Raw genomic sequence first — 15,863 nt, forward strand, 5'->3', positions numbered from 1 at the left:
AAGAGTGAGAAATTAGCGTCCCTTTTAGGGCTTAGCTGTGTTTTTTCAAGTTCCTATCTGCCATAACAAAGACATATTACCATAATCACAGCTTGTCTTCACGATCATCAAATCGATTCAATTCCCCTCCGCTGTTCTCAAAGTCCTTTGGGAGAAACATCAGTATCTGTGTGTTCAAGGTGAACCGTGTGCACTCTTGTGTGCAGGCATGCATGTTTGTGCGTGCACATAATGTGTGTGTGTAGAGAGAGAGAATGTTCCCTGGCAAAGGCAATAAAGTCTGGCAATAATCACCAGTCCGGTGAGAGGCTGTATGTCCTGAGGAAAAATCAGCTCAGCCAGTAACCACAGACACATTATTTCAACTACACACAGTGGTAAGTTAACAGTGAGAGAATTGAGCTTTTGACCAGAGGGTTGGCAGTTCAAACCAATTTGGAAAGTCTAAACAGGAAGGTGTACAAGATATCTGTTTCCCTCTAAAACTCACCCTGTAATTACTATTTTTCTGCCCTTGAGCAAGGAGCTGTGACCCCCTAAGTGCTATAAGGGGAGCAATTTAGCAGCCAGAGACACAAAAATATTGCACGTGGGTCAGCTAATGGGTGTGTAAAATTTACTACTTAAAGAAAAATCTATACAATCACACTTTGACACCGAAGCAATGTTTGCAATTTTGGCATTTCTGTAACTTTAAGGTGAGCTAGCATTCATTTCAATTTCAGCAGTAAACATCAGGTTTTGAACATTCATTCAAAGAGCATTCATCCATCCATTTTCTTTACTGCTTATCCTGTAGAGGGTTGCAGGGGAGCTGGAGCCAATCCCATCTGATATTGGGCTAGAGGCGGGGTACACCCAGGACAGGTTGCCAGTCCATCACAGAGCTGACATACAGTATAGAGACAGACGACCATTCATGCTCACATGCTCACACACCTGAGGGCAATTTAAAGTCACCAATTAACCTAACCTGCATGTTTTCCCACGCAGGCATGGGGAGAATATGCAAACTCCACACAGAAGGGCCTCAGCCGGCCAGTGGTTTTGAACTTAGAACCCTCTTGCTGTGCTGTACCACCAGAAGAACATATTCTTCTTTTTCAGTTCACTTTCTATCTACATACAATATCAAATTCTCCATTTATTAAGACGTAAACTGATCAAAATGCATTGCACCTCACGATATATTGTCATTCTCTACTTACATGTATAATGCACACCTGAATGCTGAATGTTACTGAGTACTGAATGTTCGTGAGCTGCGGACTGTCCCTCTAAAAATCATTACCTGGAGCAGCAGGTGTCAGGTATAGCAGGTTGTTTACAAGTGGTATTCAGTTTAAAAAATCATTAACTTAATCAGATGCTTCACTAATCACACTGTGAGAGTGTCCAAAGTTTTTCCTTGAATTTTACTACAAAGGCAACTGCAATGTACTGTATCTTTAGGTAGAGGTTAGGAAACAGGAAATCAAATCAAAGTGAAGTATAAGATGTTACATGTTCCCATATAATTTCTATGAAAAAAAAAAACTGATTGAATAATGTGTCATGTTTAAATTTGATCTGTGTTATTGACACTGTGAGGTGCAGGTGCTGCCTCTTTTCAGCACGGTGTGTGACGGGAGTAGTGATAGCTATTGGATTGTGCTGTGTCTGTGCATGTCTTCCAACTGGCTGCCGTAGCTCTCGGCCTATGTGATGGTTCTCATCACATCACACGGGACCACTGTAGCATGTGTGGGAGGAGATGTGCTTGTATTGTTGTTGTCAAGCATGTCTAGATTTTTTTTTAAACCTACTGCTAATCCCTTTTTCTGCTCTCGTCAGGCTGGGAGGGGGTTCATATGTCAACACAGCAAAACCGTCTCCTCTGAAGACATGCACACTTTTGCAACTGAGTAAGACACGAAAGTAAACATGAACAGCCAGGGTTATAAACACACACAATCTCAGGAGCAGAAAGACACGCCGTGGTCACCAATCTGATACTAGTGCAACCAATTGAAGGGTGCAAAAATCACAACATGTGTAGTTGATGCTTGAACTGAGAGCAGATGATGTCAAAACTGAGCTGTGAGACACTAAAAACATTGTAGTTACTAAACTCCTTTTGACTAATACACCACACTGACCGCTGCAAAAAGCTGCAATAGCTGAAAATCCCTGGCTTTGTATTTAAAGCTTCTTCTGTAATTGCACACCAATATACTGTAAACACCAAGTGCAGGATTAAGGGGCGAAGGATTAAGGATAGAATAGAAGAGCAGAACAAACAGGGCATCACTGGTGTTAAATTGCTCTTTAAGCCATTTTCCCTTAAAGTCTGAAATTTCCTTTCTCCTCTATCAACACTTGCAACGTAGTGCTAGATAATACTGCTTCACAAATTAGCACATTCTAATCTTATTATAGCAACTGAGTTTATGTGCAGCCTTTGATGTGTGGAGCATCGCTTTTATTTCACATTTTCCATGTGTTTAATATGACGGCTCTAACGATCTAGAATGTAATGAGAGGTAATTGCCGGCGCTAACTATGCCTCTATCGAAAGCCTTTATTGTTCTTTATTGGACACCATTTACACCCTGATAGTGCACTCTGCTAAATTAGGCTTGATGCAAATCTTTGTTAATGAGCGATATGTGAGCACTGTGTGTTTAGTCTTGTCTCAATACAGCTATTAAACACAATGCTCTCTGGTGTAGTATGAGGGCAACAACTACCCTTAAAGCATGAATGTCTGATTAGTTTCTTCAAATCTGTGTCTAGTTTAACAGAATGATGGCTTCTCTGTTTACCAGCTGCCCTACATTTTTGCTTTCACAACTGCGCTCCTTTTTCTTGGAAAAAGAGGACACGTTTTACCCGAGATGCATCACGATCTGGCCTTTGTATGACCCCATCCGCCATGATGCCAGTGTCTGGCCGCGGGCGGGGTCACATATCGGTCACTTTCGTCCAATCAGGATCCTCTCCTGTGACTGACTGGCTGTGACTGGTGCTGCATCTGAGCCCGGTGACGCGATTGGAGTAGCGCCAAGGAGCGAACGCCAGAAAAACAAAAAAACAAAACATAACGGAAAAATATATCACCGAAAAAAAAGCAGACCAAATATGGGCAGTCTCTTAATCTGTGAAATCAGACAATGTCCTACTTTTCATGATTCATCGTATTTTGCTGGAGAGCAGCGCTTTAGCTTTCCCGCTGCGTTTTCCTCATACTCAAGCGGCACTTTTTTTACCCTCTGCCTTTGTTTCCTGACAACTCCGGGCGACTCGTACTGTTTACAGGTCATTGGCAGCGCAGAGAGGTGAAGTAGAGTTCGTAATGAGTTGACACTTGGTTCCACATAAAAACACCTCACTAGCCTCCAAACCCACACAGCTGCGAAGCCCAGAAGAATGTTAGCACATTATCCATCGACCCCCTGTGGCCTCACCTTTGTCTGGCTGCCACCTGACATTAGACTGCTTCACTTTGGCCTTGTTAGTGGTCCTTAGTGAGGTCAAGGGGTAAGACTGGACACCTGATGATAGATGTAAATGACTATAACTAGTGTGTGAACAAGAAATTTATTTTCCCACATGAGCTGATTTTTATGGTCATTTTGACCCTACTGTGGAGTAAATTTGTCGAAACACTGTATGATACTTTGTGCCACTACAGTGTGTTTTTAAATAATATCAAAATACAAATCTGTATTCTGATTTCCAGCCGTCTGAAACTGGGTGCAGCGTTTTAACAAATATAATTTCCAGTTTTCCCTTTCAGTCTGTCTTCAATCTATTGGTGGCAGGTTTCCATTTTTCCTTAATTTTAACAATATTGTGTTTTCTCTTTTGTTGCAATGGCGTGTGTGTGATATGTATTCTCCCCCTCTCTCTGACTATGCGGTTGCACTATTTTCATATTTGGGTGTTCCCTGAAAGAATCAGTTTCAATGAGTCTCCTTGGGTGGCCCACAGGATGACATGCCTGAATAATGAATATCTTAAAAGAATAAAATTGAACAAGATGTATTATCAGGGGTAATTTTATCTTCTCATTTTTTAATTTACATTTTTAAAAAATGTATTATCATTTTTTGATCTATTATTAATATTATTATTATTATTCATTTTATATTTCCCCAGTTCCATTTATTTTCCGTCCCTGAAGTGAACACACTAGTAAGGTTATGCAATTTGTCAAAGAATGTTTATTAAATATATGTAATATCTTGTTTTCAATTGATAATGATGTATTGTACACTGCAGTAAAATTAATACAAATCACCGTTTTGAAATCTTCTTCAAGGTAGACATTTTCACAGACAAAATAAATATGTGTTTTGATGGGGAAAAATGTTCCTGTGCATAATCTCATTCCATGTCAAATGTAATCAAACAATATCTGTGGCCAGGTAATTTGCTGCATTTCTGAGATGTAAAATGCTGACAGTTTTCAAAACTCTCTATTTGCTGTAAACACTTGATTGTACAACACTTTACTGGATTTTCAAGAGAGAGAACAAATATTCCATCATTATTGCCAAGCTTGGATGCATTTTATGTTCTGAAGTATGTTTGCAAAAAGGAGAGATAAGAAAGAAGAAGGGAATGTGCTCTTTTCAATTCCATCGTCTTTTTACGCTGCCCTCTCAAACTTCCTCAACCATGCCAGACTGTTTTTCTCTCCGTAAATCAAGGACAGTGAGGAGGACGAGGTGTGATTGCTTTCACACCCAGGAAGTAATCACACTGGACCTGCCACAGCTCTGATTAAGACTGATAAATATCGACGAGCAGTTAATGAGATGTCAGGCAGGAACAAGGCCCTTCCCTTCATGCCAACCGATGACACCAATGGAGAGGAAAAATGACCTCGACTTGGCAATGTCATGACCGTCTTTCATAAGTGCAAAGCACAAACCATTAATTATCCTTAGTTGGTGAGCAACATAATCAATGGTGCAGCTGGATTATTAACATCAAAGAAATAGTGGCCAGCAGATGCTTGTTTGGATATTATACTTCATAATTACGTCAGCTAAACAGAGAATGATTATTGTTAATTTTCATTCAACGGTGTGATTTTTATCAGTTAACAGGTTCAGACAGACAACAAAAGACTCAGGTCAATTAGCTGATTAAAAGATTATATGTTTGTCTCCTATTGACTGTACTGCTTGTACAAGTCGGCTCCCATCATGAAGCTTAGAATCTAAAGCCTATCAATAACATTCAAGTAGGTAAACACTAACATTTCCATGCAGAGGTCATTTATGTTTCCGATTTGCATACGTGACAGTGTTTTTTCTTTAAAGCAAATATGCCTGCAGCCTATTGCAAACACTGGAGTGCATACAACTCAGATCCAACAAAGACACACAAGCACAAGTCTGCTAGACGTCTGCTGAACTATGATGAGGACACGAGCTCAGCAGGAGGCTCATGTATGCACTGTTGTACTGTATGTGTGAGTTCTATTCCCCTGGAAAGCAGGCCCATATCAGTATTGTTTCATGCTATGCCATGTGATTTGTGCATTATGGTACTGTACTAAGGCTCTATCTTGATAACTGCAGCCATGAGGACATGTTATCTTCCTACAGCAGCATTTTGATGTGCTTGTTCAATTGCCTCTATGTACCTGAAGGTCTGCCGTACCTCTCACATGTGATATATTTCCGCCAACTGTCCAGCTTTGACCATGAACTCTAGGTCACCCCATGGTACATTGGTGAAACCCTGTCAAATATTGTTTCCCTAGCAGACATACTCAACCCATCAGACAGAAAGACCATGCAGCTGCACCCAAACACTTAACAATAGGATGCTTGTTCTGGGGCAGAAAAGGCCGGGTCCCCTTTTTGGGGAAGGGGCGATGTGAGCGGGTGGTCAAATATTTCAGGGGTTTTGCAATAGGATAATCTTTTGTGATGTTTCTTTGAATGGAAGTGATTGTCGGCAGATTCATGAGAATTCATTAAAGTGAAAAACTCACCCTTCCACCACAGGGATATTTACTCACTGTATATAACTATTAGATATGGAGCATTTTGATGTTTTGCAAAAAAAAGGATTACTTTCAAAAATGCTCTACATCAGTTAGAGTACACTAAAACATGTTCACCAGGGATATCATTTATTTATATATTTATTTATTTATTTATACGGTGCAACATAATTAATGTATTGTTAAAGTAACAGACAAATGCCAAAAACTCTGGGATGTGACAATCAATTCAATCAGGTCTGTAAACGAGTGCATGTGTGGGAAAGATGGTGCGAGGGTGTTGAAGACAGATTTTTAAAGAGAGAGAGAAACAGAAAGAGAGAGAGAGAGAGAGAGAGAGAGAGAGAGAGCAAGTGTGAGAGAATACCAAAAGCGTGATGCATGGAAAAATTCTTTCAGTTTGGACTATACTAAGCTAATCAAAACGGAGCAACATGGAGACAGCAACAACAAGAACTACAATGAGTAACTGTGAAATATACACTTTACAGATGATCACTGGAAATGCAATTTAGGGAAATTAATGACACATTTTTAAACTGCTGTAGTGAACTCACATCATGCATATTGCATATTTTATGCATTTGTTTTTAATGTAATATTATTATTATTATTGTTGTTGTTGTTTATCTATTTATTTTTTTATTTCAGACGGCCCTTGACTAAAGGAAGGAAACAAATGTGCACACACACATTCACACACACATTCACGCAAACGCACACATACAGTACTTCTTTGTTGGAAGTATTTGCCAATTAGCAAGTTGTGGAGTTGGAGTGGTAATTAAGCTTTCCAGTCGGCTGGTGTCTGTGTACAGCTTAGCTGAGACAGGTCCGAAGCTAAACGCCACGCTATTTGTCTAGCAATTATGTCAGGTCCCCATGTCACAGTACAGACGTGACCAATTAGCTGTGCCAAGCTAAAGTGAAAGAGAGGGATTATGGCAGAAGAGAAGGGAGAGGGTGAAAAAGTAGACAGAGAATGGGTGCGGGGATGTTGTGGGGAGCTCGTAAGGGGGAGAGTGAGGGATAGTCTGTGGGGAATAAGACAGAATAAAGGGAGACAGAGTTTGGCTTTGGAAATGAGGGGAGGAAGCGGTTAAGGAGGGTGTAGAGGAGCAGATTTCTTTTTTTCTATAGCTGTGTGATCATGTTTTGCATTGATCCTCCTCCTGACCGACATGTGCCTAAGACATGCTAATGCACAGCGATATTTATGCTAATACCGCCTCACTGACCGAGTGGGGATAAGAAATTAATCTTTATTGACGTCTCAATAATTCTTCCTCGCATTATATGACATATTTTGATGAAACAGGCCTGCACACAATCAATATTCTCCAGCTTGGAGTAATGTGACACTATGTCAATAGCCGAAGGAAAGTATACAGTCCACTAGTTCATCTTGGCACTGGTCCATATTTACTTCAAACTGACAGATTATACTACGTATGGATCACTGATGGAATACTAGCTATTTGGGCAAGTAAAAACAACTCAAAGTCTATTATATGGTCTGTATATCTCAGGATACATAGAGTAGTTATGGTCCAATTTGTTCCTCATGGGGTTTATAAGTTTCGTCTGCCAAAGTAGTGCCACAATGCTTGGAAAAAAAAAAGTAGTTGGTTGTTGTTCCAAACAATGGGATAGAAGAAAATGCAGACCCTATGTCCATGAAATGCTGCTGGCCCTTTAATACGTGGCCAGTTGCTCAAGTGAGTCCATCACCTGACAACAACAGTGGAGAATGAGAAGTTGGAGAGATCTGAGATGAAATTTGTTCTGCCTGCTGCAACACAAAAAGAACCCACATAATCCTTAGTTGAAACTTCTCCGAGCACGTCTAGGGGGGAGCGTTTCGAAAATATCTGCTCTATCCACCGAGACCGCCCGATCCAAGGCTCTGTATTTAATTGGAGAGGGAGAGGGAGAAGAGGGGAGCCAGGGGACAAGACGAGGGGCGGATGAGGTAGAATCTATGATCTGAGCATCTTTCCCTTTTTTGCTGGAAAACAAGACTTTTGGCTCACTGCCTGTAGAGATGAGTGGAGATCATATTAATTAGCTGGTTTGAAACACAATATGAGGAGCTTTTGTGTTGCAAGTTATTGACATAGCTCTGTTGTGCATGGCAAACTTTTTGATTTGATTGTGACAACATGTCTTGCAACTTGTTCGCCTGAGAGAAAACGATCTCTGCTGTGATACTAACTTTTGAGACATTATATCTGATTTGGAATGACGCTGCTATATTTTTGGCATTCTTTTGGACAGATGCACAATTTAACATGGGGTTTTTGACAGCCTAATTTGGCAAACTGCTTTAGAATTGTGGTATTTAACTCATAGTAAACACTTCAATAAAGGCAAGGAACTTGGCAACTAAAGGAGCATTAGAAATAGATGAACTCTGGGTAACTTCTCCCAAGGATCAATATCCACTCATCAGGTGCCTGTAGCTATAAAGATAAAAGACAGCATTACAAAAAATATTTTTACAGACAGTGTTACTCTAAATGTCCTCAGGCCTTTCCACGGCAAGAGGAATAATGCAGCCTAAACCTGTCTGAAACAAAAACATCAAATCAGAAAGCTTAGTTTGGATGAAAAATGAACAATTCCTGCTTACAGGTAGACTGAGCACATTAATAGCAATGTGCAGAGTTAAATCTGGGAGTGCGGTATGTTTATCTAAAGAAGATAGTTATCTGAATCAAGGCTTTGGTGCCACTATATCAAACAAGAACCGTTATTGTGAAAGCTACATGAAGTTCTGGTAATGATTATAGGAGTGAGAGATGGCCATAAATGATAAGCGGTGAGACTGAATGTGTTTGTTTTGGGCAATTACTTGACTTGGAGAACCTGTGTGTGATTATGACTTGGCATGGTATCTCTTAGAAGAGCACTTTTAGTCGACATGAATTAATGATCAATTCAGAACACAACACAAAGACTCAGTCAGGGGATCAGGTCACATTTCTTAAAATAATTTAATTGCAAAAGGGTCTTTTAAAAATATTTCTACAAGAATGCATCATTTTTTTTTTTAGTAATTTGTTGTGTATGTCTGCACCATTAAATACATCTCAATGCTTTTCAAAGAAGAATTAACAATTGCATTTCTCAACGCTTTATTCCATCCCAAACCCCCCCACCCACCCCCCATTTCACTATACATGTACAGAACGCTCTGAAATCTCACTTCCTTTAATGAAGTGGGGCTCTTCAAAAGTGACTAAAAGACAGATGTGGAGTGAGCTTGTCAGAAGACAAAAGGAAAAACAGTACTGTATATATGTATTTAAAACAGACAACTGAAGCAAGGAAAGTCAGAAAGTTGTAAGTGAGGGGGTTTCAGTAAGGGCGGCTGTGTGTTGGATGATTAGTTGGGGGATGTAAAATATAGAAAGAAAGATGGAAGGAATGTTGGGATAGTTTGAATCCTATTGGCACACAAAGAGATAACCATATCTGACAAAGTCTAGACTCTGCTGATCAAAATGTTTCTGTATAAAATGGCAATCCTGTTCTTCCACACACTCACACGCAAACATAACAGTCCATCTTAAATTTCACCGACGTGCAGTCAGGAGGATGAATAGAAAACACGAGAGCCAGTTTCTTTCCTCTTTTCCTTCCCTGTGAATGTTAAATATTAAACACACCCTTGAATGTGTGAAAAATCCACTCAAAGATTAATTGTTTGCAGTTGATGTGGTGGCAGTTTAATCATTTTAAGATGTGCAACAGCGCCAGTTGAGCTCATCACTCACGGTCGGTTGAGTTTGGTGAACGCAACTCCAGACCCCAGCGCACCATGTGCACCTCATCAATAGTTCATGCGAGCTCCAAAACGCTGCCATTTTTCATGAGTGGGCATGTCTGCCATCTGATTGTGTTTAGCCCCACATATGCCCCCCTTCTCTATTTTTATGCTCATCAACTGTGTCTTGTTTGGTGCCACATGTAAGTTTGCAACCATGGGGCTTAACTGATTGAATGATTGAGCTGAGTGGAGGAAGGGGGAGTAATATTGTTTATTCCTGGGAGACTTTTACTAAAAGTGAGCTTCTGATTTCATTAATTCTGCTCTTCTGTCATCTCCCAATGTGAACAGAATCATTCTTTCCCAATCAAAATGCTGTTTCATTTTGGAGAGAAACTAAATTATTCTGCAGAATGGTACCTAGAAAATATGTTTGCTCATCTAACAGGCACTTTCAACATTTTCTCATCATGTCAACAAACCATCTTTCCTCCCATGCTGATACCAATGCCTCTGATTCTAAGACACGGAAATCAAAACTGACACTTTGATGAAAACCATTTGGGATTTGAGACTTATTTACTGTATAGTTTTACCGTAAGTACACAACTATTGGTATCATTACTTGATTGTGTACTACAACTGTAACAGGTTAGTAAGCCCTTTACAGAGTGTACTAGCAGTAGTGAAAATGTCTGTATGTGGAAAAAGATGAAACAATACAAAATAAGAAACACATTGTTGTTTTGCATAATATCCTCCATGGCTTTTGAAGGGACTTTAAAGAGGCTGACAAAAGTAATATGGCAAGACATACTGCATGGCCACTAACATCACGCTATCAATACACACCTAACTAATAATATTCACATATTGCATTGATCAGCTCCAACCCAAACAATATGGTAACTGTCTGGAAGATCACACCAGTGATGCAGCTATATCCCTTAATCCGTTACCTTCAAACACCGCTCTGTGAGAAGAGCAAATAGTATGGTCTTCGTGATGCAGCTGCTATCATTTAGGATGAAGGGGCCTGCAGATTTTGGTAGTGTGCATGCCAGGACTGTTGATCCTGCACTGTACTAATCATGCAGCAGCCTGAGCTGAGACAGGATGATTGCAGGCCAGACAGGAAATGAAGAGAGATAATGATAGGTCAGCCCGCCGTATGTCTGCTCTCGCTGCATGTTCGTATCTTTGCAAAGCCAGATTGGCCGCTGCATTAATCGACCTGACAGACAAAGACCAATAGGTTTCGCTTCTGAGAGCTCTGGATTCTCTGATGAGAATCCTGTTGCGGGGAAGTAAACTGCAGGTCCTACGATGGAGCGCTGCCTCCCGGGTGATTGAAGTGATTGGCAGTTAGGCTGACTACACCTTCTCTTTAAAAATGACTTAACAGTCCTACATAATATGGTTTGGGAGGATCCCATTGTTGGAGGTGTTGTTCAGTAAGTAAAATTAAAACATAGGTAAACCACAGAGATGCATTTGAGTGGTTTACAGGAGGTTTTGGAGTTGAAAAATGTGCCTGGAAGACAATTAGTAACAGCTCAGTGCTTTACAAATGCTCTTTATGCAGAGAGTGAGAATGAATTGGGGAAGCTTAATATCCAACTTGCTTAAACACACCTACACAGACACTCACACAACAATGGACAAGGAGCAAAAAGGCTGTGGCTGTAGGTCTGATTTAAACACTATTACCAGTGGTCTAACCATTGCTGTTATTTATCTATTCTTCTATATCTCCTCTCTTTCTTTCTCTCTCTCTCTCTTCTTTCTTTACTCTGTTAATTTCACTCTGATCAAACATTTCACAACGACACTTCCATTTTGTCAAAACACCATTTTTCTTTTGTTATTTATCGTATTTTTGTTACAAAACATGTACAGGCTGTTTAGAACAACAACAAAAATACAATATCCAATTTATATGCAATTTATTTTGTTTAATAATCATCAATTCATTAGCTGAATCCTCTTGGAGTTTCTCTTCCATCTGATTGTTCCAAGTCCACTGTCCCAAATGGTCTATAGTCCATCTGGGTGTTGGTAGGGGGGTGCGGGGTGGCGGGCGAGGTACAAATAAATACATAGGGCAGGATGTCAAGAAATTAAAACAAGAATTTTAATTATTTCTAAATCCAGATAATAGTAAGTAGAAAGTAAGGTGTCCGTCAAGGGTTTCTCTCAGTTTCTGCTTGATGCATATATATATATTTATATATATATATATATGTATGTCCAAAGTTCATTTTTTGGATTCAATAAAAAAGAATGTTTAACAGTTGTCCACAGAATATAGCGTAATTGTTTCAGATATATTTGCTCCTTGTCACGGTTCAGTTCATGCGTTAATTCTCCACGGTGGCAAATAGCGGAAGCTGTATTGTACAGTATACTTGTGTGCAACTTCACACACCCGCACGTCCAAGCACACTTAATCACACATACACGCACACATGCGCACACACACATACAAATATGCACACAAAAGGCCAAGTGGTCTTTCTATTGTGTTGCCACAGTCCTTGTCTCCCCTTAATCACATGAAGCGTCCAGTAGGGGTACTTCGGTTTGACCGGCCATTTTGAAACCACAAATCTCCCAAGAAAGTGTAAGAAAGCCAAAAAAAGAAAAAAAAATGGTGTGTGGACTAACAAAAATAAAAAATAAAAAAAATCATGTGTGAAAACACAGTTGATGAGCAGGTGATCCCAATCTGTGAAACTATCCTGAGACACTTCAGGTCATGGTGAAGAGGTCATCTGGTGACCTATTGAGGATTTAGCAGCCAAAACAAGTGTCCAAAAATGTGGCTGCCTCCTTTTGACCTTTTGATCTCTGTCATCCTCTTGACTTTTGACCTCAGCCCATCATATTTCCTCTTTTACCACCTCACCCTTCTTCAGCAAGTGCCCTTTAGATAACACACCTTCAATATGAAGATGGAGAACAACACACACGTGCACAGTAAAACAACTTCAGGGAAAAAAATTGTTCTCTGTCTCCTGTGGGTCCAAAACACCTCTGTTTTTTGTTTTGTTTTTTATACGCATGAATATTTGTTCACTGTTTTTATACCAGGGTGTTCATTCTTTACTATTTATTATGTCCATCAAAGCTGGGTTGAGGGGTCCAGGGAAGGGGTCTTGCATGAGGATCAGAGTGTGACGTTTCAGTTACAGGGCTGAAGCCAACCTCACTAAAACACACATGCATGCAAACGTCAACCCGCACCAGAGCTGGTGAGGCACGCATGGGATATAAAGGGGTTAACTTTTACTCCTCTTTCAAAAACACACAAATTCTGGTTCAATGAAAAAAAGAAACAATGATGAATAACAAAAAAAACAGGAACAGGAAATGGAAGTGGTAGCAAAAAAAAGAACAAAAAATAAACTAGTCAGAGGCACTGCAAGCCAGTTTCATAGCGTCTAATTGGCAGAGATGGGTCAGGCAGCTAGGGTTTTCCAATGGCTCTCTCTGGCACAGTTCCTCCCCCTTTTTCTTCTGTCTGGCTGTCCTTCGACTGCATCGGTCTGTGTGTCCTGTTGTTCAAACCTGGACAGGAAGTGTTTGGTTCATCTGTAGTCTCATGTCCTGAATGCTACCAAGAATCTTCTTCTGGTGGCCAGCCAACGTTACCCCTATCCGCAGCAAGTCCCTGTGTAGTAAGAAAAAAGGAGAAGAAAATAAGAACAGGTGGCTCGGTCATAAAAAATAAAAGTAGGTAAACATCACATGTACGAAGTTGAAGTGCAAATTTCACTTTCAGCCACAAGTAAACACTGTCTGTACCAGGTGGGAACAGGGACAGGTAAGAACCTTGGCAATCACCCATAAAATGGCTTCCTGAGGGTATGTCAACAAAATGGGGACACTCATCCAGCTATAGCGAATGTCTTAATGCAACATACTTCTGTTGCCTGGCAGGTGGGCACGAAGACAGGAGTCAAACAGCCATAATGTGATAGTTAATGATTACAGAGCAAACTTAGCTACTGTTAGGCAGGTGGCAGACTTCACAGAGTCCATAAAAGCCTGACGCTTAGTTAGAGAGTCAGGGAAGCAGAAGATTTATTTTTTTGTAAGAAATTAGACAGATTACTCAGTTAGTAGCCTGTCATTCATACTTAGAATGGGTCTGTGTGTCAGTAAATCAGCTTTAAATTGGTCACTGTTGCACAACATTTCTCAGTACTTAAAAATATCCAAGAAAATTCGCAGTAAATAAGACTAGAAAGTGTAAATTGCTCTTTTAGCCAAAAGATCAGACCAGCTGCAGCCTGATCTTTAGAGTAAGTAGAGGACCTTAACCTGAAGGTGAGGGTGCTGTGGGAAAACATGAGATGTTGACATACAGTTGACATTACTGCACCCTTAAAAAGGCCTGGGAGAGCGCACCTGCTTTGGCCGTCATTAGTCAGATGCCATAATCTAATCATCGTGGCCATGTTGGTTTAACACTGTACAATAATATCACGAGAACCTCTCGTTTCCGCTCTCTTGTTTGATTTCCCCAGTCGATAGCTGAGGAGAGAGCGGACGGCGTCTGGGGCAGCGATTAGCTGACTGTTGCCTGCCTCAGTCTGCGTCCTCTCCATTCAGTCGAACACACACACACACACATACATACACACACAAATACTGGATAATCTAATATTACACGCAGACACCATACACTCTGCTTGTCTAAATGACTTTGTGGCCTTATCCATTTGAGTACAAAAGTGTGCACCTAAACCAAAATGTGAACAAATGCACACACACACGCATGCATACAGTATGTGCATGTGCACACACACACACACACACACACACACACACACACAAATCCACACAGCACATTCATCCTCTCCAAAGCTAAATAAGGGTGCATCACCGCTATTTCACACAAATAAATGGTGTGTTTTTGTTTTTTTCATATTTCGCCATCCCCATCAGCGCAGCGACGGAGGATGAAATGATAATAAATGGGAACCATTAGAGGAATTACTGGCCATTAAGGGCAACAGAGAGCCACAGTACACCACACCTGTCAGCCTGACCAAATTGAAACAAATTACCCCCACCTCCATTGCCTATTATGCAGCTAATGAGGATGATTTATTTATCATTATAATCCTAATTCATTTATTTGATCATCACTGGCCTCCAATTTCCATGACTTCCATTACATCATTTCCTGTTTGTAAACACGGCTGGAGGTGGATGAGTCTTCAAGGTCAACTGGAGATTGTAGTTAAGGAAGCTGCTACAAGTGCATACTGAAAAACTGTACTGCTCTGTTATAAGTGTACACTTATGGATTATGTATCTGATTTGTTCGCTTCTGAAGCAGGTAATTGTTATGAGTCCCCTCCTGATTACATAATCCTTCCCATTCTACAGGAAACCATTCCTGATTGGTCAATTACATACCAAATTACAGGGAAAGCATAGAGGATTTTCTGTTTTCTCATTTCATATTCCTGCATAATCTCTCCTGCGTTGTGTTGCCAGTAATTCTTTTTCCTTTTTAAAACTAGTGTTCTTTACACTACAATACGAGTATATAAATATTGGAAGACATCACAGTAAATGATACAGTATGTCTTCAAGGCATGATTTGTCTTTATAGCACAATAAATGTCTCTGAAATACTTGCTAAATGTACCAATGTAATATAAAATGTGCCTTATTTTCATTCTTAATGGTTGATATTAATTTGATGTCTGAACCTACTCCATGCCCACTTTTCCACATCGCATCAAGTTTAATTTAGCCATCAGACTATTTTTATTCCCGCAAGGTCAATCTGTATAACACTAATTTGACTCTCAAACTCAGCCCAGTCAATCACTTTAGGCCTGATTAGCTGAATCTACTCCCTCTCCACTCACTCTGCTGTCATCTGGGCCACCAGGTCAAAGGAAGCAAATCCGGCGTTGACAAAGTTGTCACGGTAGCGGCTCATCTTGATGGCGTCAAGCCAGTCCCCCACAGTGGTGAAAGTGGTATAGTCTGGCACACATCGATCAAGCAAGGGCTGGGATACCCTACATGGGGGAGGGGAGGGAGGAGGGAGAAAGAGAAACA

At 40.4% G+C, this 15,863-nt stretch overlaps 1 protein-coding gene across 10 annotated transcripts in view; it reads right to left on the bottom strand.

Moving 5' to 3' along the window:
* Positions 1-9,887: 9,887 nt before the first annotated feature.
* The window catches only part of LOC122988309 (ephrin type-B receptor 3-like), a 61,990-nt gene continuing 56,014 nt past the window's right edge, over positions 9,888-15,863 (bottom strand). For 7 of the 10 annotated variants that reach the window (XM_044360526.1, XM_044360523.1, XM_044360520.1 and 4 more), the window contains exons 15-16: positions 15,668-15,823; positions 9,888-13,449 (exon numbers count right to left, since the gene is read on the bottom strand). In XM_044360526.1, the coding sequence (XP_044216461.1) occupies positions 13,341-13,449; positions 15,668-15,823 (265 nt within the window). In that variant the 3' untranslated portion in view covers positions 9,888-13,340. The remainder of the gene's footprint in view (positions 13,450-15,667; positions 15,824-15,863) is intronic. The other 3 variants (XM_044360529.1, XM_044360528.1, XM_044360527.1) reach the window with 1 other exon arrangement.

The sequence above is a fragment of the Thunnus albacares genome, chromosome 9, assembly GCF_914725855.1.
Source record: "Thunnus albacares chromosome 9, fThuAlb1.1, whole genome shotgun sequence".
Taxonomy (NCBI): domain Eukaryota; kingdom Metazoa; phylum Chordata; class Actinopteri; order Scombriformes; family Scombridae; genus Thunnus; species Thunnus albacares.